The sequence below is a fragment of the Limanda limanda genome, chromosome 7 (genome assembly GCF_963576545.1).
Source record: "Limanda limanda chromosome 7, fLimLim1.1, whole genome shotgun sequence".
NCBI lineage: Eukaryota > Metazoa > Chordata > Actinopteri > Pleuronectiformes > Pleuronectidae > Limanda > Limanda limanda.
The window spans coordinates 5,173,953-5,197,871 of NC_083642.1; the positions used below are offsets into that span (position 1 = coordinate 5,173,953).

A 23,919-nucleotide genomic window follows, 5' to 3' on the forward strand; every position below is an offset into this window, starting at 1 on the left:
CGACCCAAATGGCTGTTTGGTAAAGGATAGTCCACATTCTGCACAAAAGATAGAGAGGTAGATTATATGCATGGATGGAAAAATCACTATATATCTGCTTAAGACACATGGGATGTGTAGTTGTTGCAAGAATATCTCACACTAGTCTTAAAAGTCTATTTGTCCGGGACAGTTCTGAGTATTTACGAAACGAGTTGGTATTTGTAAGGTTTAAAGTACCAGTGTGTAGGATTTAGTGGCATCTACTGGTGAGGTTGCAGATGGCAACCGACTGAATACACCCTCGCCTTTCACCTACCTTTAGGTGTGAAGAGGAATCTACATGAGGACAGGAATGATCATCTCTAAATCCAGTTCTTGGATTGTCCTCTCCAGGCTACTGTAGAAACATGGAGACTCAACATGGCCGCCTCCGTGGAAGAGGACCTGCTCTGGATGTAGCTATAACGGCTCATTCTAATGAAACAAAAACACTAAAGAATCTAAAGGCTCCATTATGCTTCTACGTATCCGTGTCGCGGAGAGGGACGCACGGATACCAGGGAGTCTTTTTGATTTTTGCTTCTCCGACGAACGTCCGTCTGAAAACAATTCACCGCCAAACAGTAGGTGGCGCAACGTAAGACGAGCTCAGAGAAGCCTAGCCCATTTCTGGGAAGAAGAAGTCCATGTGTGTTTATTTACCTCTTAGACGGGTTGTACAGTCGCTCGTACCTCCGGACCTCCTCCACTTGACGCTCTTCAATGTTGCTTTCCATATTCTTATCGTAGTTGTGTTTGGATTTTACCGTGGCCGTCTTATGATATACGGAAGAAAACCAGAAGCAAACCAGAAGTTTGAGGTCCGGAAATGTGAAATACGGAAATGACGTCGTACGGAAATTATGTCGTTCGCAGACCAATCACAACTAAGGGCTGTCTGTGGGGTCTCTAAAATAAACACGGACAGTTAGAAAAATCAGAGGTGCACGAAAAGCTCTCCGAGGCGCTCGGCTTACAGCATAAAGAAGCCTCAAGTTTCAGGTGATGGTTCAATTTCTGCCAATAGATAATCTGACACACTGGACCTTTAACTCTAAATGAATTACTGTGTCACTGAAAAGCTTATCTCATGTGTGTGGTTTTGAATAGTTTTTGTTCAATGATGGGAGCCTTATAACATGGAATTAGCTATATGGGCCACATTTGTTGATTTTGGGTGTTTTATGGTATGAAACATAGAGAATATGATCTAATATCTAATGTACACTACAAACAACTTAACCGTCCCTGCCATGAAAACTCAACACTGTACCTTTAAATCATTCCTGTATGCAGCAGTGTATGTGTGTGTGTGCTATATATTGTTAAGTGTGTATACAAGAGTATAGATGCATAAGGAAGTTATAACACAAAAGCAGTACGATGTGGCTCTTCCAGCAAAGTCCCCTTAATTATTGATCCCTGTTCCTGCGGTGGGTTCCAGTGACAAGATGAAGAACCATCACTAACCATAGTGCAGAGGGAGAGGGGAAGACAGGAGGGAGGACGAGTAGGGGGGGGGGGATGAAGGGGAAACGTTGAGGATGTGCGTCGGAGTGGGATTCAGCGATTGGAGCTGCAGCTAGACAACCAATAAACATATTAATCTGGCAAATTAGTCGGAGGCTGTGGAGGCTTTCCACAGAGGAATGTTCAGGTTACGTGGGCAGAACATTAACGACGTGTGAACTTCTTCTGATTAACACTCGGGTTCCGCCTCCTGCTCAGCAGCTCTGTCTGCCTCCAACACAACTTTCCCTCTGTGTTCCTCTCACACACACACACACTCTCTCTCTCTCTCTCTCTCTCTCTCTCTCTCTCTCTCTCTCTCTCTCTCTCTCTCTCTCTCTCTCTCTCTCTCTCTCTCTCTCTCTCACTCCAGATTCTCTCCTGATAGAAGTTCTTTCATATGTTACTGTTAAATTGCTGATGTGCTATCTATCTATTCTTTATTGAGACTGATAATATTAGATTAACTTATTTCATTCCACTGACACTAAACTGTTTATACAGAGTCCGAAAATAAAGATGATGCCCGAATACTTTCAGATTTTTGATAAAGAGAACTGTGAGTAATGAGTTTTCAGGGTTAAAGGTGGACTTGGTTAAATGTCTGTTAAAACAACATCCCTCTTCTTGGCTCATGTTGAGCGTGGGCCAGGAGCTGATGGGAACATTTGCCGACAGTAGATTCCACTCGTTGGGCCTAATATGTTTTTAATTTCGGCTCCTCTTATGATAAGAAGTGGAATTGGGATGGAGTGGTGGATCGTAGAATGAGGAAAATGAATGATTGCATGCAAAAGAGCCTTGTGGCAGATTAAAGAGGATGGGAAACAAATCAATGGAACTTATTTGAGGAACTGGTCGACTGTGTTACGGCCACTGAGAACACAACGCACCAGTGGGCTTGTGTCATTGGCTGAGAGTAATAGTTGGTTGTGTTTGAATGCCAGAGGACAGTTTGTGTGTGATAGATAGATAGATAGATAGATAGATAGATAGATAGATAGATAGATAGATAGGTAGGTAGGTAGGTAGGTCGGTAGGTAGGTAGGTAGGTAGGTAGGTAGGTAGGTAGGTAGGTAGGTAGGTAGGTAGGTAGGTAGGTAGGTAGGTAGGTAGGTAGGTAGATAGGTAGGTAGGTAGATAGATAGATAGATAGATAGATAGATAGATAGATAGATAGATAGATAGATAGATAGATAGATAGATAGATAGATAGATAGATAGATAGATAGATAGATAGGTAGATAGGTAGGTAGGTAGGTAGGTAGGTAGGTAGATAGGTAGGTAGGTAGGTAGGTAGGTAGGTAGGTAGGTAGGTAGGTAGGTAGGTAGGTAGGTAGGTAGATAGGTAGATAGATAGATAGATAGATAGATAGATAGATAGATAGATAGATAGATAGATAGATAGATAGATAGATAGATAGATAGATAGATAGATAGATAGATAGATAGATAGATAGATAGATAGATAGGTAGGTAGGTAGGTAGGTAGGTAGGTAGGTAGGTAAGTAGGTACATAGATAGATAGATAGATAGATAGATAGATAGATAGATAGATAGATAGATAGATAGATAGATAGATAGATAGATAGATAGATAGATAGATAGATAGATAGATAGATAGATAGATAGATAGATAGATAGATAGATAGATAGATAGATAGATCATTTGTGTGTGTTACGCTTCTGCTAAGTGCTGGATCCCATTTTTACCATCCGTCATGCAAAGTCAAACAAATCAGAGCGTTTGCCTCCATGTAGCAAAGATATAACATCACCAATCAGCTCCTGGTATCCATGCACTCATTTCTCCTCTGAGGCGCGATGGTTCAAAGCAGCTCTGGCCTCCTTTTGTATTTAAAGATGTGAGACGCTCTCTTTCTCTCGGTGTGTGGAGCAGATCTTTGCTCGCAGACACTAACATTCCCCTTGAAGCTTCCCGTGTGTAAGCTCTGACAATGTGTTTGATTTCCTCACTCTCCGGCGCACTAAGTGGAACTAATGCTGCACCTCCAGGTGTTTGGATTGTATTTTTTCCGCCATTAGCAGAATACATTTCCTGCGTTCGCCTCCTCTGCTTGTGCTCGACCTGTCCGCTCACTTCACCGCATTGTGCATTACTACTACCCCCCCCCCCCGCCACAGCCTCCTAGAATAGCTCGCCACGTCTTTTTTTGACATTAAACTCCATTCTCCGTTCTCTCCATTATCTCCTCGAGTTTTGCCACAGCCGTTCTCCTCACCCAGTTTCTCTCTCCCTTTTCCCTCCTCTTCATAATGTTCTTTTAATGGAATCACAGAACATTGCCTCTATCACCTTGAGACTTTTCAATCTTGTATTATTTTTCTCCTCAGCGTTTAGTAATGAGATTTCCGCCCATGCAGAGCAACGGAGTACAGCATTATTAAGAGAGCCAGTATTGTGTTTGGCATTCGTTTCATTGAAAGACATTCCGCCGCCTGCTAATATCCCAGCTGCCATTAGGAGACCAGAAACCGGGGGGGCGGGGGGGGGGTGCCAGGCCCCCTCTTAAACATTATGTGGGATAATGAAATCCTGATGTTCATTAATGGAACTCAATTAATTGAAAGAGGGAAGTGGAGGCAGACGAGGAGGAGGACAAGAAGGAAAAGGAGAAGGAGGAGAAGAAAGTGCATGGAAGATATTAAGGGGGAGTCGGCACAAAAGCCTTTATTTGACTTTCCTTCTTCGGGACTTGCTGAGCTTATTAAAATGCTTAATAGGTTCCATTAACTTCTAACACACTCAATACTCATATGAGCTGGGGGGGGGGGGGGCGTGATAAGCAGGGTTGGGGTGGGGGGGGGGGGGCAATTACACAGGGATTTGGGGTGTTGTCAAAAGAAGATCTACAATATATTTTTTTTCAGCGTGAAACTGAAGCCTCAGGCACTCGCTGCGGCTCCTTGTTGTGTTTGTGAATGAAGACTTTGTGTTGTGCTGCAGCGTCTCTGTGTGTGTGTGTCTGTGTGTGTGTGTGTGTGTGTGTGTGTGTGTGTGTCCCTTTCTCTGAGCATGTAAAGCCTCTCCTGTTTGTTTGTATATGTCGGGATGACAAAGGCGAAGGGAGAGGGTGGAGCTACACATGCTCAGGAGCGTGCACCTCCTCAGACTCTGGCTTTATTTTCAGCAGTGTGTTCTCTCTCTCATGCTGCAGCTGAAACTGAGTGAACTAATCTACTCCCCCCCCCCCCCTCTATCCCCCCCCCTTGCTGGCACGTTACACTTTCTGTCATCCCGCCCTCCATCCTCTCAGCGAGCTGCCAACAGTCTGGCCGGCGGTCTCGTTCGCAGAGGAGCTGCCTCCGGGCAACAACACGTCATTCAAAGCAAACCTCTCCTCCTCCTCTGTCCTGCAGCTGAAGAGCAAAGTCCTGCATGTGCATGTGAAAGAGAGGAAAGGACGTCTCATTCTTAAATATCTCCTTCGAGTGACCAGCTCTCTTTCTAGTCTCGGCAACTCAAACGTTTGCTGTTGTCACCGTTCTCCGGCTCGGACTTATTCTTCCGGGGATTTCTGCTTCGGCCCCAGACTCTTACTTACACCCCTCAAACACGACTTAACGCAATTATCTCCATAATAGTCATAATCTCCCTCCAGGTCCATTCAGAGTCTGAATTGGTATAATCATCCCCGGTACTATTTAGCTCTGAGGAGACGGAAGCCTTCCAGCTTGTCTTTAATACCTGGCAGCTTCAATTCCTTCTAATCCTCAGTTCAGCACCGAGCAGTGTAAGGCCTCTCCATCATATCCACCAGTAATCACTGTAATTTCCTGCCACATTAAGAGGGTCATTTCTGTTTTTTTTATTCAAAGCATTTCTATTCAAAGAGGCGACGCTGATGTACAAGCGGATGGGGGGGTAATCATCTGCGGCCAGGTGACAATCAGAAGCTGCATTTTAACAAGGCATGTTAACCTGTGATGAGTGAGCAGCTGCGTTAGGAGCTAGTGGGAGAAATGAGAGAGAGATAATGGTGGGGAGCGAAAACTCACTGGTGGAAAAATCAATATCCCACACAAACAAGTTTTGGTCTCAGTGCCTGAACAGGTAGTGTTTGTTTTTTTACATCCGTCATGGAGGGGATAGATAGATAGATGGATAGATAGACAGACAGACAGACAGACAGACAGACAGACAGACAGACAGACAGACAGACAGACAGACAGACAGACAGACAGACAGACAGACAGACAGACAGACAGACAGACAGACAGACAGACAGACAGACAGACAGACAGACAGACAGACAGACAGACAGACAGACAGACAGACAGACAGACAGACAGACAGACAGACAGACAGATAGACAGACAGACAGACAGACAGACAGACAGACAGACAGACAGACAGACAGAAAGATAAATAGATAGAAAGATAGATAGATAGATAGATAGATAGATAGATAGATAGATAGATAGATAGATAGATAGATAGATAGATAGATAGATAGATAGATAGATAGATAGATAGATAGATAGATAGATAGATAGATAGATAGATAGATAGATAGATAGACAGATAGACAGACAGACAGACAGACAGATAGATAGATAGATAGATAGATAGACAGATAGATAGATACATAGATAGATAGACAGAAAGACAGATAGTGAGATAGACAGATAGATAGATAGACATAAAGATAGACAGATAGACAGATACATAGATACATAAACAGATAGACAGATAGACAGATAGATAGATAGATAGATAGATAGATAGATAGATAGATAGATAGATAGATAGATAGATAGATAGATAGATAGATAGATAGATAGATAGATAGATAGATAGATAGATAGATAGATAGATAGATAGATAGATAGATAGATAGATAGATAGATAGACAGACAGATAGACAGATAGATACAGACAGATAGATAGACAGACAGACAGACAGACAGATAGACAGACAGACAGATAGATAGACAGATAGATAGATATACAGATAGATATACAGATAGATATACAGATAGATAGATATACAGATAGATAGAAAGATAGCTAACTCCTGCACACTCACCTGGTAGCGCCCTCTAGATATTTCATCAGTTTCAATGTTAATAATTGATGGATCTTGATGAGTGGACCTTTCATTCTCCTGCAGTTGAGATTATTATTTGAAGATGCGCATTGTTTTGTAGGCTTGGTTGATTTAAGGGGACTGTCGGCTGTTGGCCGAGGCCTCATACCACTCTGGTTGATTCTGTTCTCATGCAGACGCGAGCCGCAGTCAAGCGGAGGAGGTGAAGGAGCAGCGAGGAGCTGTGGAGCTGAGGCAGCTTGTTATTCACCTCAGGTGCTCGTCCACATGAGCTGCACAGAACTAACCCTTTCATCTGTGCTTCACGCTTGTTAACCAGTCCCACCTGGCTGTTTGGTGTTCTCTCTCTTTTTTATTTTTTTATACGTCTAACTTCTGCTTCTCCACTGTTCCATGATGGTGCTAATGAGGCAGACGGGGGGGATGGGGGGGGGTGTTTGTCTGCCGTTCGGAGGAAGACACGAGCAGGAATCATGAAAAGACCTACACGCAGTCCTCTTGTGGGCCGTGTTAGGAAATAGCGGCGAGGTCATTGCACACTTGTGTAGTTTTCATGCCTAATCAAGCCCAGCAGCAAGCTGTACCTCCATGTGTGAGTGACTGGGAATGGAGAGAAGGTGAGGGAGGAAGAGGAGGAAGAGGAGAGATGCTTTTGCGGCTGTGATCGGGCGTCACCTGGCTGCGACAGCACTCGTCTCTCTCTCTCTCTCTCTCTCTCAACAGCTGAGGCTTGTCACAGCTGATGAAGTCCTGCCGTGTTCGACCACACATGACGACAAACACACACTCGGCTACCACTCACATTCATGCGTACACAGTCTCACACATTTCAACTTGCGCACGCACACAAACAACGCACGCACACACAATGCGCTCGGCTCGGCTCATCCACCGTGACCACAGCGATGCAGACGGTACACGGGCAGAACCAGGACGCCAAGATAACCTCCCTGAAGTCCTGCTCATAACCTCATGAATTATGCAACACGTCTATTATCTAAAACTTCTGGAAAATCAACAGGAAAAGGAAAAATAAACCCTGAGTAAAATGCGTTTTCTTGTTTTTGTCCTGTCATTTCAGAACGGAGTCGGTCGCAGAGAAGATGCTCACGAACTGGTTCGCCTTCCTTCTCCACAAATTCCTCAAGGTTGGTGCACCAATCAACGCACAGAGCTTGTGTTCTTATGTACCGACACATACGAATATAACTTGTGTGTCTTATTCAGCACGTTTCTAAATTAAACGTGTGATCGCACATTGTCAGATTTGTGCAATAAGTTGACTTGTAGGTGTTTTCAGTGTCATTTTGTTTTTCTAATGCGTGTGCCAATCTGGTGCTATTTGTGCGTTTGTGTGTGTGTGTTTGCAGGAGTGTGCTGGGGAGCCACTGTTCATGCTGTACTGCGCCATCAAACAGCAGATGGAGAAAGGTCCCATTGATGCCATCACCGGAGAGGCCCGCTACTCGCTGAGTGAAGACAAACTCATCCGCCAGCAGATCGAGTACAAAACACTGGTATGTGAGACTTGAAGAGAGAAGTGTGCACGGATACAAACACACAGGCAGACACATGACTCGTATGACGTAAAGCACAGGGAGCACTCGGCTCAAAAGTTAAATCGATGCCCAGCTGAAAAATTAGGGTTGCAAAATTCCGGGAATATTCAAAGTGGGAAACTTTCCATGGGAATTAACGGGAATATACGGGAATTAACAGGAATTAATGGGAATAAACTGGAAATGTTGTGGGTAATTTATACTAACTGTATTTACCTTGTCATATACAGACATAAATATAAACATTTTGTTTTGTCATAGGCTGATTTGAGCCCTGAGGAAACTTTGGGCACTTGACTATATGCTTCTGCATCGTTGTGTCATTCTTAACATAGGTCTTTGCACAGTATTTGCAAATGTACACAGCCTTTCCTTCTACATTGGATGGGGTGAAATGTCTCCACACATGAGAGAGTGCACGTGAAATTGTTCTGTAGAATAAGATGAGAAAAAAGTTTGTAAAAAAACACTAATGCAATGCCAGAGATATAAATAGTTAGCCAAACAATTGGAATCATCTGTGAAAATATTTTACAATTGATGGATAAATGAATGGAAGTAGGCTAGATGAACAGATGAACAATCCTCAATCAGCATGCTAATATATTTTCGCCAGTAATATCATTGAAACTTACCTGACTAGTCCTGCACACTACAGCAGGCCTCAATAGCCCTGCTGTAGAGTGAAGGATGCTGGGAGTTATCTGTGCATGTGATGGAAGAATGCACAGTGGAGGGTTGAAACTCAACGTGCAGTGTGTGCTGCATTCTATACATCTTTAAAATAGAGTTTTGAATGATGTTTTTATTGCTCAACGTTTAATTTGCGTATATTTACATTTTTTTCAAAATTCCCAAAATGCCCGAGCTTAACTTCCCGTGGAAAGTTTCCAGAAAGTTTCCGGACATTTACCGGAAACTTTCCGCTCCTTTGCAACCCTATGAAAAACACAGAAGTATATTATCTATTGCGTTTCCTAATTTTATTTTCATCGCTGTTACTTCTTCTCCATAAAGCATTGTTAGGATGCTAGTTGGGTCTGCTGTGCTCGGTTCCCTCCTGCCTGGAAGGAAAACAACTAATGATCCCACAGGCTCCAGTGTTGGTGCAACATCAGAGTTGGTGGCTGTGCAGATTGGAACACACACCAAAGAGACACACAAAAAAAACACACTCACACAGCCAGCGTGTGACATGAAGATGCTCTGATTGCTCTGACTCGGGAATTTGGCTCATTACGCACTAATACCCCGGCAGAGCTGGAAATTGGTATCCCGCCGAAGGTGTGAAATTAGATTTCGGGATGCCAGGGAAAGCGGAAATGGTTTCTTAAAGCTCGTGCTACGCTCCTAGGAGACTCTAATGAGGACCCGAGTCGGGCGAATAACAGGACACCTCTGCTCCCTCGTTTCCCTCAGTGTGATATACTTTTCCCCATCTGTACAATCCAGATCCTGAACTGTGTGAACCCGGACAACGAGAACAGTCCGGAGATTCCCGTGAAGGTGCTGAACTGTGACACCATCACCCAAGTGAAGGAGAAGATACTGGACGCCGTTTACAAGAATATGCCGTATTCTCAGCGGCCGCGTGCTGTGGACATGGACCTCGGTACGGCACACACATGCACTTACACTTATATGAACACACACACAGACACACACACACACACACATAGACGCTCACAGTTGCAGCTGGCAGGTGTGAAATCCTTCATACCCACAGATTAATGTATCAGTGAGAGAAACCCGAGCCATGTGTCCAGATTATCAGGGCATTAGTTTGATAAAAGCTGTGTTCCAGCCCCAGTGTGCTGCTGCCAGGCCAGTGTGTGTGTGTGTGTGTGTGTGTGTGTGTGTGTGTGTGTGTGTGTGTGATGTCGCTGGCTGGCTGACCCAGGTAAGAGCCGACAGACGGGCTCTGCAGCCTCACGCCGGGCGCCACCCCCACGCAGTCTGCCACCTCCTCTCCTCTCCTTAACTTGCCTTCCGTTGCCCCCCCCCCCCTCTCCCCTCCTCTCACTTCACATGGGCAAAGAGAACAAAAGCCCCCCCCCCTTGCTTACTGCAAATCAGCATATCATCCATCTACACCCCCAAACCAGCCCTCTGTCCATCCACTGACCTCTCCCTCCTTCTCTGGTGCCTTGAAAAATAAATTGAGCGTGTGTGTCGGTGTGAGAGTGTGCACGTGTCAGTGTGGGGACACGTGCGGCTGCCTTTTTGTGTCTTTTTTTAATATTTTTTATTATTATGATGTTGTTTTTCCAGGCGGAGCCGAGAGTAGGTGCGACGGTTTTGGGAGCATGTTGTGCCAAGCAGAGATATCATGTGTTCCCCTGGCAGAGGCACAGAGTAATGAAACCCAACAGTCAACAGAGGAGAAAATCAATGATCACAGCCGGCACGAGAGCCACAATGGCTGTCCACTTCCTCATCAGCACCCTTATTATCATTTCATCGCCCCACAACAAGCTGCAGCCGCCCCCTCCTCTCCTCCGGCGCGGCTCAAAGCTTCCACTTGTTTCCCCCTGGCTCCTATTTTTACCTTTTTGAAAGGAGGTGATTTTCTTTTAGATCACTTCTCTCCTCGGCTCGTCTCTTCTCTCTCTGACCCTGATAGGACGACGGCTGCGTATGCTAATGGAAACGCCGTCTCTAGGACACAAGTACCAATTAAACTGCGGAGCCTGCCTGCATATATATACGCCATGACATTGTTCGTGTGTAATGTTTAATTAAGACGCGCGTCAGAGGTGCCGGGAGCAGAGCGAGGAAGTTGGATGTTGGTGTCTACATGTTTGGGTAATGTGTGCGGAGAGCTCTCTCTCTCTCCAGGAGCCGTCTCAGACTGAAAGGCAAATGAGGTTTGAAAGAAAAGTTTGTTTTGTGCCACAAGGAAGTCGCACTTATCTCAGCACAGTTCATGATTTGCGCTGATAGGTTGTGAAGCGATAAAACCCAATTACACTTTCCGGAACCCAGGTTTTCACATGTACTGGACGAATAAACACATCACACCAAACTTCTCCCTCTCACACCAAGACAGACAAAAGTATTTATGTGTGTGTTTGTGTGTGTTTGTGTCCTCAGAGTGGCGCCAGGGGCGAATGGCTCGCGTGGTGCTGCAGGACGAAGACATCACCACCAAGATCGAAAACGACTGGAAGAGACTCAACACTCTCATGCACTACCAGGTAGAACACACACAAAGCCCTTCCGTGAAAATGTTTTCTCTTAATTAACTCTCGCTCTTCACCCGTTTTCTTTGTCACGGAGAAAAAGTCTCATTTCAGTTCAGTTTCTGCTGCGGCTTTTATTATGTAAATTGCAGCACACAGTGCACCTTGCCAAACTTTGATGTTTCCTGCTGTTGACTCTTAGACGGCCAATTTTCCAGCTCCTCATTTGCATGCCAGCGTGTCTGGTGCGATCCAAGTGACTTGCAGAATAGAGGACAATTACCGTGCAGGTGGCAGGAGACATGAACTCTCAACATCTCTGCCGCCACTTCTCCCTCCTCCCCGGAGAGAGGGATCGCTCTCCTTCTCTTCCCTCTGCCCCGGTGACTTCCACGCACATAGCAGTTAGTCACGCTGTCGGCCGCCTCTCCCTTTCTCTTCAGACCTAGAACCTCGAGTCACACCTCGCAGATTGAGGGTTCGTGAGCCCGCCTGTTGCCCCTTGTTAAGCCAAAAAGGAAAAGTGAAGTGGAGTTTTGCTTTTTTAAAGGAGAATGTGACTCGAACCCAAGCACAGTCAGACAGCAAATGGTTTCCTCTACGGGTTTTTAATGAAGTCTTGTTCTCCACATCAAACCGTGAAAACTAGGTTATACACGGTAACAAAGACATAACAAGGGTTGCAAAATTCCGGGAATATTCAAAGTTGGAAACTTTCCATGGGAATTAACGGGAATTAACAGGAATATACGGGAATTAACTGGAATAACCGGGAATATACGGGAATTAACGGGTATAAACTGGAAATGTTGTGGGTAATTTATACTAACTGTATTTACCTTGTCATATCCAGACATAAATATAAACATTTTGTTTTGTCATAGGCTGATTTGGGCCCTGAGGAAACTTTGGGCACTTGACTATATGCTTCTGCATCGTTGTGTCATTCTTAACATAGGTCTTTGCACAGTATTTCTTTGGGTGGGGTGAAATGTCTCCACACATGAGATGGTGCACGTGGCATTGTTCTGTAGAATAAGCAAAAAAAAACACTAATGCTATGCTGCCCTCAGTATATGTGCTGTGATACACCTCGGCAGTTAGACAAACTCCTTCTTGACATCACGACTCTGAAGACCGTTGTCCGTTATCCACAGGTTTATTGACGTAAGAAAGAGTAAAACTAAAACACACAAAAGGCATAATGAATACAAACAAAATGCTTTCTCTTTAACCTTACACATACACACAATGTAAATATACTGATTCTTCAATGAAATGAACTGCTTTGTTTAACCGCTACTTTTTATGAATTTACTGCTGATTTACCTACATATGTTCCTGTAAACCACTGTATTTTAACATATCATCGACTATTTATTCTGTCATAGCGGAGTAGTCATTAACTATAATGACTTGATGGACTTTGTGCATAAAACTTACCAAACTAAACATTGTCACAAAAATAATCATCTGCGATCATAAGTAACAATAAAACAAATCAATACATACCAACGATGCTATCAAAAGGCATAAGATGCAGGCAGACTCAACTGGATTGGAAAACTACTGAAAACAGGGGCTCTGAGCCATGCTCTTCCTTCACTTCCTGATTACAAGTCACCTGACACGTTAAAGGACATTTCCTGTTTCAAAGTAAAACGTTAGAGGACATTTTCCTGTTTCAAAATTTAACCATTGTAACAAAACACTCCCCGCCTGGCGTGATTACATGCCACTCAATAAATCCTAAACAGTTCACTTCACTGAGCCTCTGGGGGGAGAAGAAGCACTATCTCAGAAACAGGCCTAAGAAAGAGTTTAGTCACTCCTGTTCGTGTGACCTTAATCTCGACCTTCCGCACCTTCCCGTCTTCGCTGGGGAAGGTCTGTGTTACCAGTCCAAGAGGCCATTCATTTCTTGGTACTTGGCTATCCTTGAGGAGAACAACACTTCCTGGGTTGATGTTCGGATGAGTAGACTGCCACTTCTTGCGTGCCTGTAGTGTTGGGAGGAATTGCTTTCGCCATCTGTCCCAAAAGGTATTGGACAGGTGCTGGACCTGCCGCCACTGGCGCTTGTAGAGGTCTGAAACTCCAAACTCTCCAGTAGGAGCAGAAAGGACATTCACTTTTTGAGTGAGAAGAGCAGCTGGAGTGAGTAAAAATGAGTCCTCAGAGTCAGTTGTCACAGGAACAAGAGGCCTGCCATTTATAATGGCTGTCACTTCTGCCATAAAGGTCACCAGAACCTCATGGGTAAGTTTGTCCTTCAGCTGAAGGAACATGGAGTCCAAAATTCTCCTTGCAAGACCAATCATACTTTCCCATGTACCGCCAAAATGAGAGGCGTGCGGAGGGTTAAAGGTCCAAGAGCAACCTTGGCCTGACAGGTATGTCTTCACAGTTGTGTTGTCAATGTTTGAGGGTATCTTCAACTCCTTGCAGGCACCAACAAAGTTGGTGCCTCGGTCTGAGCGGATGTGTTTGACAGGGCCGCGCACAGCAAGAAAGCGCCTTAGCGCGTTGATGAAGCTGGATGTGTCAAGGGATTCTATGACTTCAATATGAACCGCTCGTATGCTCATACACGTGAAGATTACGGCCCATCGTTTGCTGTGTGAATGGCCTCCTCTTGTTCTACGTGAAGAGACACTCCAAGGGCCGAACACATCAAGCCCGACATTCGTAAAGGGAGGTTCTGTCGAGAGACGATCTGCTGGAAGACTGGCCATCTTTTGAATTGTAAGTGGGGCTCTAAGCCTTCTGCAGGTTATACACTGGTGGATGATGTTGCTCACTTTTCTTTTGCCACCAACTATCCAAAAGCCAGCTGTACGGACAGCCCCTTCTGTAAACAGACGGCCTTGGTGATAAGTTTGTTCGTGGTGATGCTTGATGAGTAAGGTTGCAACCTGATGTTTGCCAGGAATAATCACTGGAGTCTTTTCACTCTGATCGAGGTTTGCATTGTGGAGGCGGCCTCCGACTCTGAGAAGGCAGTGTGCATCAATGAAAGGATCCATGTTTTTGAGAGGACTACTTTTAGAGATCTGCTCATGTTTTTGGATACATTTGATCTCTTGACTGTAGACTTCCTCCTGTACTGCTTGAATGATGATGTGCGACGCTTGATCAGACTCCTCAACAGTGTATCCTGTTTTGCAGTGATGCCAGCCCTTACAAGGGCTGTTCTTCAAGGTCTTGTTGAAAAGACGGGCTATGTGTATGAGGCGAGTAATGGCCCGAGTTAGAGACTTCCAGGATGAGAACTTTGAGAATCGTTGAGAACCAAGCTGCTTGGATGTTGTTGTAGTACTCAAAGTGGACACCAGAGGGCGAATGTCTGGGTCTGAACCTGGGTCCACCAGCTCGTAGGTGCTCTCTGAGGCACTTGTCTCCGGTGTGTACAGAGATTTAGGTCCACTCAGCCAGTTTGTGTCGTTCAAACGGCCTGCAGCGACAGAACGTGTAGCGTGGTCCGCAGGGTTCTGTTCTGTTGACACGTAGCGCCATTGATCTGGGTTAGAGGACCTTCGGATACGTAATACCCGGTTACTCACATATACATAAAAGCGCCTGGTTTCATTAGAAATGTAGCCAAGGACTACCTTGCTGTCTGAGTGGAAAGTTGTAGCATCGAGCTGAAGGTCTAGTTCTGCTGAGATTAGGTCTGCTAACTCCACTCCAAGCACTGCTGCGCAAAGTTCCAGTCTCGGAATTGTTTGCTCAGGACGGGGGGTCAGCTTGGCTTTGCCCATTACAAATCCCACATGGTTATTTCCAGCAGAGTCAGTTACTTTTAGATATGCCACAGCGGAGATAGCTTTCGTGGATGCGTCAGAAAAGACGCACAATTCCCTTCTGACAGCTGCTGGGGGTGAAGTTGTAGTGTAGGCTCTGGGAATAGAAAGCTGGGACAGTTCTTTCAAAGATGCTCTCCAAGATGTCCATGCTTCCTCCATTTCTTGGGGCAAAGACGAGTCCCAGTCACCTTTCTCAGTTGTGAGTTCTCTCAGAATTGCCTTGCCTTGTATTGTGACTGGCGCTACAAACCCTAGAGGATCGTAGAGGCTGTTGATTGTGGACAAGACACCCCGTCGAGTGTAGGGTTTTATCTCATCAGAGACGCTGAAGTGGAAGCAGTCGGTCTGGAGGTCCCAATTGATTCCAAGACTACGCTGCATTGGCAGCGTATCTGCACTGAGATCCAGGTCTTTAAGGTCTTTTGCACGATCTTTGGCCGGAAAGGCCTCCATGACCTCCTTGTTGTTTGCTGCGATCTTGTGTAGTCTTAGGTGTGATTTTGCGAGAACATCCTGTGTTTTTTTCAACAGGTTGACCGCAGCTAGGACTGTGGGCAGGGACTTCAGCCCATCGTCTACATAGAAGTCACGCATCACAAAACGTTGGACGTCAAGGTCGATGTCGAGCTCACTGACCTGAACAGACTGGTGCAGTCCATGAATCGCTACTGCGGGTGAAGGACTATTTCCAAAGACGTGGACCGTCATTCGATACTCCGTAATGTCTTTGGAGGGGTCGTTATCTTGGAACCATAGAAAACGTAGGAAGTTCCTATCGTCTTCCCTTACTGAAAAACAATAGAACATCTGTTCTATGTCCGTTGTAAAGGCGATTGCTTCCTTTCTAAAGCGCATCAGTACACCGAGCAGCGTGTTGTTCAGATCAGGCCCAGTCAACAATACGTCGTTGAGCGACACACCGTTGTACTGGGCACTGGAATCGAAGACCACTCGTATTTGTTTTGGTTTTCTTGGATGGTACACACCAAATATTGGCAAGAACCACTGTTCTTCATGCTCACTGGGAGGAGGGGCTAACTCAGCGTGACCATTCTTGAACATCTTGTCCATGAAAATGAGAAAGTGGTCTCTCATTTCAGGCTTCCTTTCAAAGTTGCGCCTGAGCGACTTGAGACGGTTCAATGCCTGTGGCCTGTTATTGGGGAGCCGTTGACGTGGACATTTAAAGGGTAATGGAGCAACCCAACTGTTGTTTGCATCTTTTGTTAGTCCTTCTTTCATTATTTTCATGAAGGAGATGTCCTGGATAGACGGAGCCATGTTGTTGTCGTCTTTGGTCTGCTTGAATATGTTATGTCCTAGGCTGTCAACATCACAGTTTGATATCTCCTCAGGATGTGTTTGGAGGTGATTTGTGGCCTGGATGTCACTGTATTTTTCCTTTACATGGAACACGTTAGGACACGGTTCGAAGAGAGTAGGGCGTCCCCGTTCCGTGGTGTTTGTGTAGAAGGCACTCACTGTCGGTGGTTTGTGAACGTGACCTAAACATACATTTCCCACGATGACCCATCCCAGATCCAACTTCTGAGCATAAGGTAGGTTGTGTGGGCCATTGACCTGTTTGCGGACCTTATGGACCCTGATAATATCCCGACCTAAGAGAAGCATAATTTGGGCCTGTGGGTCGATATCTGGGATGAGGTGTGCAACTGACTTTAGGTGTGCGTGATAAAAAGCTGCATTGGGAGTTGGAATCTCATCTCTGTTATTTGGAATGTCGTCACATTCTATGAGGCTGGGTAGTGGGATGCTGACGGTCCTATCCAAAGATTCCACGATGTAGCCACTGGCCCTCCTTCCTGTCGCTTTCTTTACTCCAGCACATGTTTTCAATGAGTAAGGAGCACTTGGACTTTGGTCATTGAAGACTTTGAAGAACTGTGAACGAACTAGTGATCTGTTGCTCTGTTCGTCCAGAATCACATACATCTTCACTGCTTTGTCAGCGTGGCCGGCTTGATACACTTTCACGAGGGATACTTTGGAGCAGGATCGGTTCGTCACGTCTCCGCCACAGACATCTGTACATTTGGTGGTGACATGGGGTTGTGGAGAGCTATCCTGCTCCCCGCCATGCTCTGGAGCCGAGTATGTGCCTTCAACCCAGGGTGCAGGTCCAGGGTGAAGCGCTGTGTGGTGTTTTTCACTGCTACATTCATAACATCGAACATTAAATGTGCAGTTCTTTGCAATGTGTGATGATGAAGCACAGCATTTGAAACAGACGTTATTCTCTTTTAAGAATGTCTTTCGGTCTTCGATGGACTTTTCTCTGAATGCACGGCATTTGCGTAGAGGATGAGGTTTTTTGTGGATTGGACACAGTTTGTTACAGTCGTCGAATTTCGTTGAGGGCTCCCTAGGATCAGAGATGGCTTTTGGAAATATCTCCGTTTTGTGAACCGAGACTTCTCGCTGTCTGTTTGGCTTCCAAGCTGTTTTTTCTGTCCTGGGAGACATGTCTGAGTGAGAGACAAAGTTGAAACTTGGGTCATTTTTTACACTAGCTTCAAGGCTAACAAAGTTTACGAAGAAGGCAAAGGGGGGATATGACACGTGATATTGCCGCTTGTAGGATGATCCAACAGACACCCACTTTTCCTGCAGACCGAAGGGGAGCTTCTGTACAATTGGGTTGACGCCTCTTGCTGTATCGAGGAAAGAGAGGCCGGGTAAGTCTCCTTCAGCTTTGGCTGACTCTAGTTCCATTAAAAGATCACTCAACTTTGTTAGTTTTGAATAGTCTCGATTTGTTATTTTTGGAAAGCCGTCAATACGTTTGAACAGAGCATCTTCTATTACTTCTGCGGAGCCATAAGATTGTTCAAGTCTGTCCCATATCATAGCCAAGCCTGTTGATGGATGATTGATGTGTATTGCTCTTATGTGCGCGACGTGTTCTGCTGACTCTTTGCCAAGCCACTTAAACAGGAGATCCATTTCCTCACTTGGTGTCAGGTCCAAACCTCTTGTTGCGTTCTGAAAAGAACGTTTCCAGGCTCTGTAGTTCTGAGGTGTGTCGTTGAATTGAAGTAGACCTGTTGCCACAAGCTCACGACGAGCAAAGTATCTCACGAAGTCGCTAATGTTGGATTTGTCATTATTGATGTTTGACGATGTGGGATAGGATTTAAGAGCAGGATGACCTTTGTCGTTTTGAGGTCCAAGACTTTGCTCAGGAGTGGCATTGTGGTTGTCAAACCTAACATTGCGTGTCCTATCGACCTTTTTATCTTCAAAGATGTAAGGCTGCTGTGAGGTGAGGCGAGTTGGTTGAGAAGCTGCATAATGGCCATGTGTATGATGGGGAGCTATATTGGCTTGGGCCGGATGGACTGAGTTGGTTTCAGATTTGATAGATGAAGCTGGAGTTTCGTAGTTAGAGTTTGGCCCTCTATTTGTTACGACACCATCATTAGACAGCTGAACGTCTGTGTTTTGTGATTTGGCTTGGTCAATCACATATTGTTCTGTGCGTTGTGCAGCTTCCAAAGGACTGGAGTCCAAATTTAACATGAAACTGTGTCTTTCACTATTTGCATCTACCGCAGCTTCAAGGGTTTCGGCCTCAGCTACGGCTGCAGCTGTCTCTTTCTTGTAATTGAGCATGTCTATTGAGGCTTCTAGCTTAGCTTTTTCTAGCTTTAGGATCATTTCCTCTTCGGCGTAGGACATGCGTGCCTTTGCTGCCTCTGCTCTCGCTCTTGCTTTAGCTGCAGCAGACCCCGTTGAGGATACCTTTGAGTATGCAGTAGAAGACGTAGCGCGGGACCGCGTCTTCAATGAAGTTGCTTCTTCGGACATGGCGTTGCCTGGTGACGTACCTCTGTTTAGACACCGTTGTGATGGTCATCCACTGGCTGCGTGTGATGACGTTGTTGGTAGCGTCTGTCAGCTGGCTGCGTGATGGTCATCCACTGGCTGCGTGTGATGACGTTGTTGGTAGCGTCTGTCAGCTGGCTGCGTGATGGTCATCCACTGGCTGCGTGTGATGACGTTGTTGGTAGCGTCTGTCAGCTGGCTGCGTTATCTTGCCCGCTAGAAAGCCGTTGTTTTACTATGCTGCCCTCAGTATATGTGCTGTGATACACCTCGGCAGTTAGACAAACTCCTTCTTGACATCACGACTCTGAAGACCGTTGTCCGTTATCCACAGGTTTATTGACGTAAGAAAGAGTAAAACTAAAACACACAAAAGGCATAATGAATACAAACAAAATGCTTTCTCTTTAACCTTACACATACACACAATGTAAATATACTGATTCTTCAATGAAATGAACTGCTTTGTTTAACCGCTACTTTTTATGAATTTACTGCTGATTTGCCTACATATGTTCCTGTAAACCACTGTATTTTAACATATCATCGACTATTTATTCTGTCATAGCGGAGTAGTCATTAACTATAATGACTTGATGGACTTTGTGCATAAAACTTACCAAACTAAACATTGTCACAAAAATAATCATCTGCGATCATAAGTAACAATAAAACAAATCAATACATACCAACGATGCTATCAAAAGGCATAAGATGCAGGCAGACTCAACTGGATTGGAAAACTACTGAAAACAGGGGCTCTGAGCCATGCTCTTCCTTCACTTCCTGATTACAAGTCACCTGACACGTTAAAGGACATTTCCTGTTTCAAAGTAAAACGTTAGAGGACATTTTCCTGTTTCAAAATTTAACCATTGTAACAAAACAAATGCAATGCCAGAGATATAAATAGTTAGCCAAACAATTGGAATCGTCTGTAAACATATTTTACAATTGATGGATAAATGAATGGAAATAGGCTAGATGAACAGATGAACAATCCTCAATCAGCATGCTAATATATACGTAATATCATCGAAACTTACCTGACTAGTCCTGAACACTACAGCAGGCCTCAATAGCTCTGCTGTAGAGTGAAGGATTCTGGGAATTATCTGTGCATGTGATGGAAGAATGCACAGTGGAGGGTTGATATTGAACATGCAGTGTGTGCTGCATTCCATACATCTTTAAAATAGAGTTTTGAATGATGTTTTTATTGCTCAGCGTTTAATTTGCTTATTTTTTTTTTTTTTTCAAAATTCCCCAAATTCCCGAGCTAAACTTCCCATGGAAAGTTTCAGGAAATTTACCGGAAACTTTCCGCCCCTTTGCAACCCTAGACATAACATACAACGTTAGCTAGTTAGCAAACACAGTATCAATAATAGATAATAGACAAAATAGCTCGTTGGCTGCATGCTCTGAAAAGGAATCTTCTTATCTTCTACGAACTCTTAGACATGTGTGTAACTACCTCTGCTTGCTTCTCTGTGTCTCTCACTCTAACAAGCAGCTCAGCGGAGGCGTCAAAATAAAAGTCTTGTCTCTAATTACACAAAAATGCTATATACAAATACAAAATATACATTGGAAAACCTTTACAACATATTAAAGTTATATAGTGGCAACAGTTTCAGAGACCTTATGGCTGCTGAAATGTTTAAATAAAACTAAATGAGACAAAGAGGCAGTGAGATTTAGCCAGAAAAGAAAGAGGAATGAAAATGCAGAAAGTAAAAGGAACCAGGCGTAACGTGAAGACAGCCATCTCCACAGGTCGTGCTTCTCTTCCAGCTCTCATTAGTCAGCCATCTGCTTTAAGACGGCGTGGGGTTGGATGGAAGGCGACCTGGTCGAGAGCAGCGGCCGGGACCGAGCTGCAGCTGTGGCCGGACGCCGGGAGACGCCGCTCCATCTTTATGCAGGAAAAGGGGGAGATGGGGTCTGGCAGAGCTCAAGCTGTGACAGTGGGGGGGGGGGGGCGGTCAGTGTGAACTCCTGCCCCAGCAGAGTAAGCAGAATAATTGAACAGATGCAGGAGTCATTAGAGGAAGGGACACGTCACGGTGTCCTTCACAGGGGACTCGGCGCCACGCAGCTTCTCTCCTCTCCCCTGCCACCCGACCGCTCTGTCCTCACCTTCACTGTCACAACTTTCTCAGGGTTTCACTTTTGCACTTTTGGCTTGTTTATTGTTTTTTTTTCTAACTCATTTGGGGGCATTCTCTCCTCTCCTCCTCTCCTCTCCTCCCTCCCTGGCTCTGTGCTCCTCTTCCTCTCCGGTGTCTCCGCGGTGCTTTAATCCTTGATGAAGCCGCGGCAGCATGTTTGCTTCCGCACCACAATGGGCTCTTGTGTTGTTTTTTTGGCCATTCTCTCGCATCGCAATCCGTCTGCCGATGTTAGCCGCGGGGGAAACACCACAGGCCACACAACAATAACGCGCGTGTGGCCCGCTCCACGCCATCACTCACTCTGTGGCAGATCTGAGGGCCGCTATTGATCACGGATCTAAAGTTCCTCCCCCGTGCAGAACGGAAAAGGCCCAGCACTGCAACTTCAGAGGAGACGGTGGCAGGCTGCAGGGCAACATGCAGAAGAGAGAGGAAGAGAAAGAGAGAGAGAGAGAGAGGCAGCGTGGCGGAACAGGGCAGCGATACAGATGAGAGTGGGATGAAACGACGTAGACACTTGTGCATCATTACTGTTCTGATGAGCTGGCAGTGGCCCCGGCGAGCGAGCCTGAATGTGTTTTTGTGCGTCGTACGCCATCTCCATCACAGCCAGGGAGCACAGCTCATTAGGCCCCAGAGCGAGGGGGGGAAATGCTTGAAGGCAAAAAAACGGGAAGCTGTAAAGTGGAAATATTGAAAGGGGGGTCTGAAATATGCAGCGTGAGACTGGGCAACACCTTGAGTCGTTGCTAATTCTCCCGTAACAGAGACACCGGAGCCAGACAGCGACATTAAAATTCATTGGACTCTCAGCAGCCCACGAAACCCCTGTGGCTATTTACCCGGCCACTTGGGTAATAATGGTTTACATAAGCTGGAAATGAAATGGAAATGTACACCTTCCTGGAATTAAAAACATAAATACACACGTTTAAAATGAAGTTCAGGATCTGTATTCCAAACCTTTGCCTTCATCCTCAGGGGACTCAACGCCCGTCCTCCCAGCCCACGTGCTCTTATTTTGTAATTTTTGAACAGTCGCTCTTTCATAGATAAAGAGAGAAGAAGACAAAAGCACATTCACACACACAACACAGATCTGATCTGCACAGAGAGGCCCACACTGACCGACTGATCGGTTTTGTCTCAGCTTTCTTCTCCACCTTCAGCATCTCTATCATCTTGAGACTGGAAAGTGTCCAGCCAGTAAACCTGAGGAGTCCCACGAGCACGGGAACCAGACGTCTCATAGTCCTGAGTCACTCTGGCTGAGACTGCGTCAAAACAAAAAGTAAAGTTGGTCTGTAAACTTCCTTCCCCCCCCGCCCGCTGACCTCTGTGTGTCCTCCTCTCTGCGGCAGAGCAGACAGCGATGACCACACCGGGAGGAGCCTGCCAGCCAGATCCTGTTACCCACACTAGCAGACATCACTTGGGGCATTTTGGGCTATTTTCAACAGCCCCGGACACAACGGATACTACTACACCGCTATCTGTTCATTAATCTATAGCTGTTGCTCTCTGTGTAAACCTGAACACACATCGCAGACAGGAGGGAATGGAACAGATTTTCGGGAGGTGGAATGTTCCCTGAGTTAATACGTTGAAGAAATATCGTTTTCAATTGAAGAAGAGAGACGCATTTGATTAATCCTGCTCTGCTGCTGCAACCCCGAGTCACATCTGTGGTTTGTAAGAACTAACGCTGGTTCCTCCGTGACATATTTCATTGTTTTTTAAACCCAACTTAAATTCAGTCAGTATGCACACTGGCTTTAATCTCTTCAAACGACGCTATGTGACACCATGAGAAGGAGTCGCCTTCACATGCAATCGTCCATTATACATTTCGTCATTCCTGACTGTGTGTTTCCAAGCTACTGGGCAGAGAGAGCGTGATTTGTGTCGGGATCTGAGAGCACGAATCCAGAAGTGATGGGACCCAGAGGGGACCGAGGCCTGGACCCAGAGGGGACCGGGGCCTGGACCCAGAGGGGACCGGGGCCTGGACCCAGAGGGGACCGAGGCCTGGACCCAGAGGGGACCGAGGCCTGGACCCAGAGGGGGCTGAGGCCTGGACCCAGAGGGGACCGGGGGCCTGGACCCAGAGGAGACCGAGACCTGGACCCAGAGGGGACCGAGGCCTGGACCCAGAGGGGGCTGAGGCCTGGACCCAGAGGGGACCGGGGGCCTGGACCCAGAGGGGACCGAGGCCTGGACCCAGAGGGGACCAAGGCATGGACCCAGAGGGGACCGAGGCCTGGACCCAGAGGGGACCGAGGCATGGACCCAGAGGGGTCCGGGGCGGGACCGAGGCCTGGACCCAGAGGAGACCGAGGCCTGGCCCCAGAGGGGACCGAGGCCTGGCCCCAGAGGAGACCGGGGCCTTGACCCAGAGGGGACCGGGGCCTTGACCCAGAGGGGACCGGGGCCTGGACCCAGAGGGGACCGAGGCATGGACCCAGAGGGGTCCGGGGCGGGACCGAGGCCTGGACCCAGAGGAGACCGAGGCCTGGCCCCAGAGGGGACCGAGGCCTGGACCCAGAGGGGACCGAGGCATGGACCCAGAGGGGTCCGGGGCGGGACCGAGGCCTGGACCCAGAGGGGACCGAGGCCTGGACCCAGAGGGGGCCGAGGCCTGGACCCAGAGGAGACCGAGGCCGGGACCGGGGCTGAGGCTCGTGTTGGGGTCGTGCGAAGTGAAAGATATGGGCTGACCACACTCTGCTGTCTGCTCAGCTCTACAC

At 46.3% G+C, this 23,919-nt stretch overlaps 1 protein-coding gene across 1 annotated transcript in view; it reads left to right on the top strand.

Moving 5' to 3' along the window:
- Positions 1 to 23,919, top strand: part of plxna2 (plexin A2) — a 196,252-nt gene that overhangs the window by 160,834 nt on the left and 11,499 nt on the right. The window contains exons 23-26 of the mRNA XM_061074305.1: positions 7,684 to 7,750; positions 7,973 to 8,119; positions 9,614 to 9,773; positions 11,255 to 11,358. Of these exons, the coding sequence (XP_060930288.1) occupies positions 7,684 to 7,750; positions 7,973 to 8,119; positions 9,614 to 9,773; positions 11,255 to 11,358 (478 nt within the window). The remainder of the gene's footprint in view (positions 1 to 7,683; positions 7,751 to 7,972; positions 8,120 to 9,613; positions 9,774 to 11,254; positions 11,359 to 23,919) is intronic.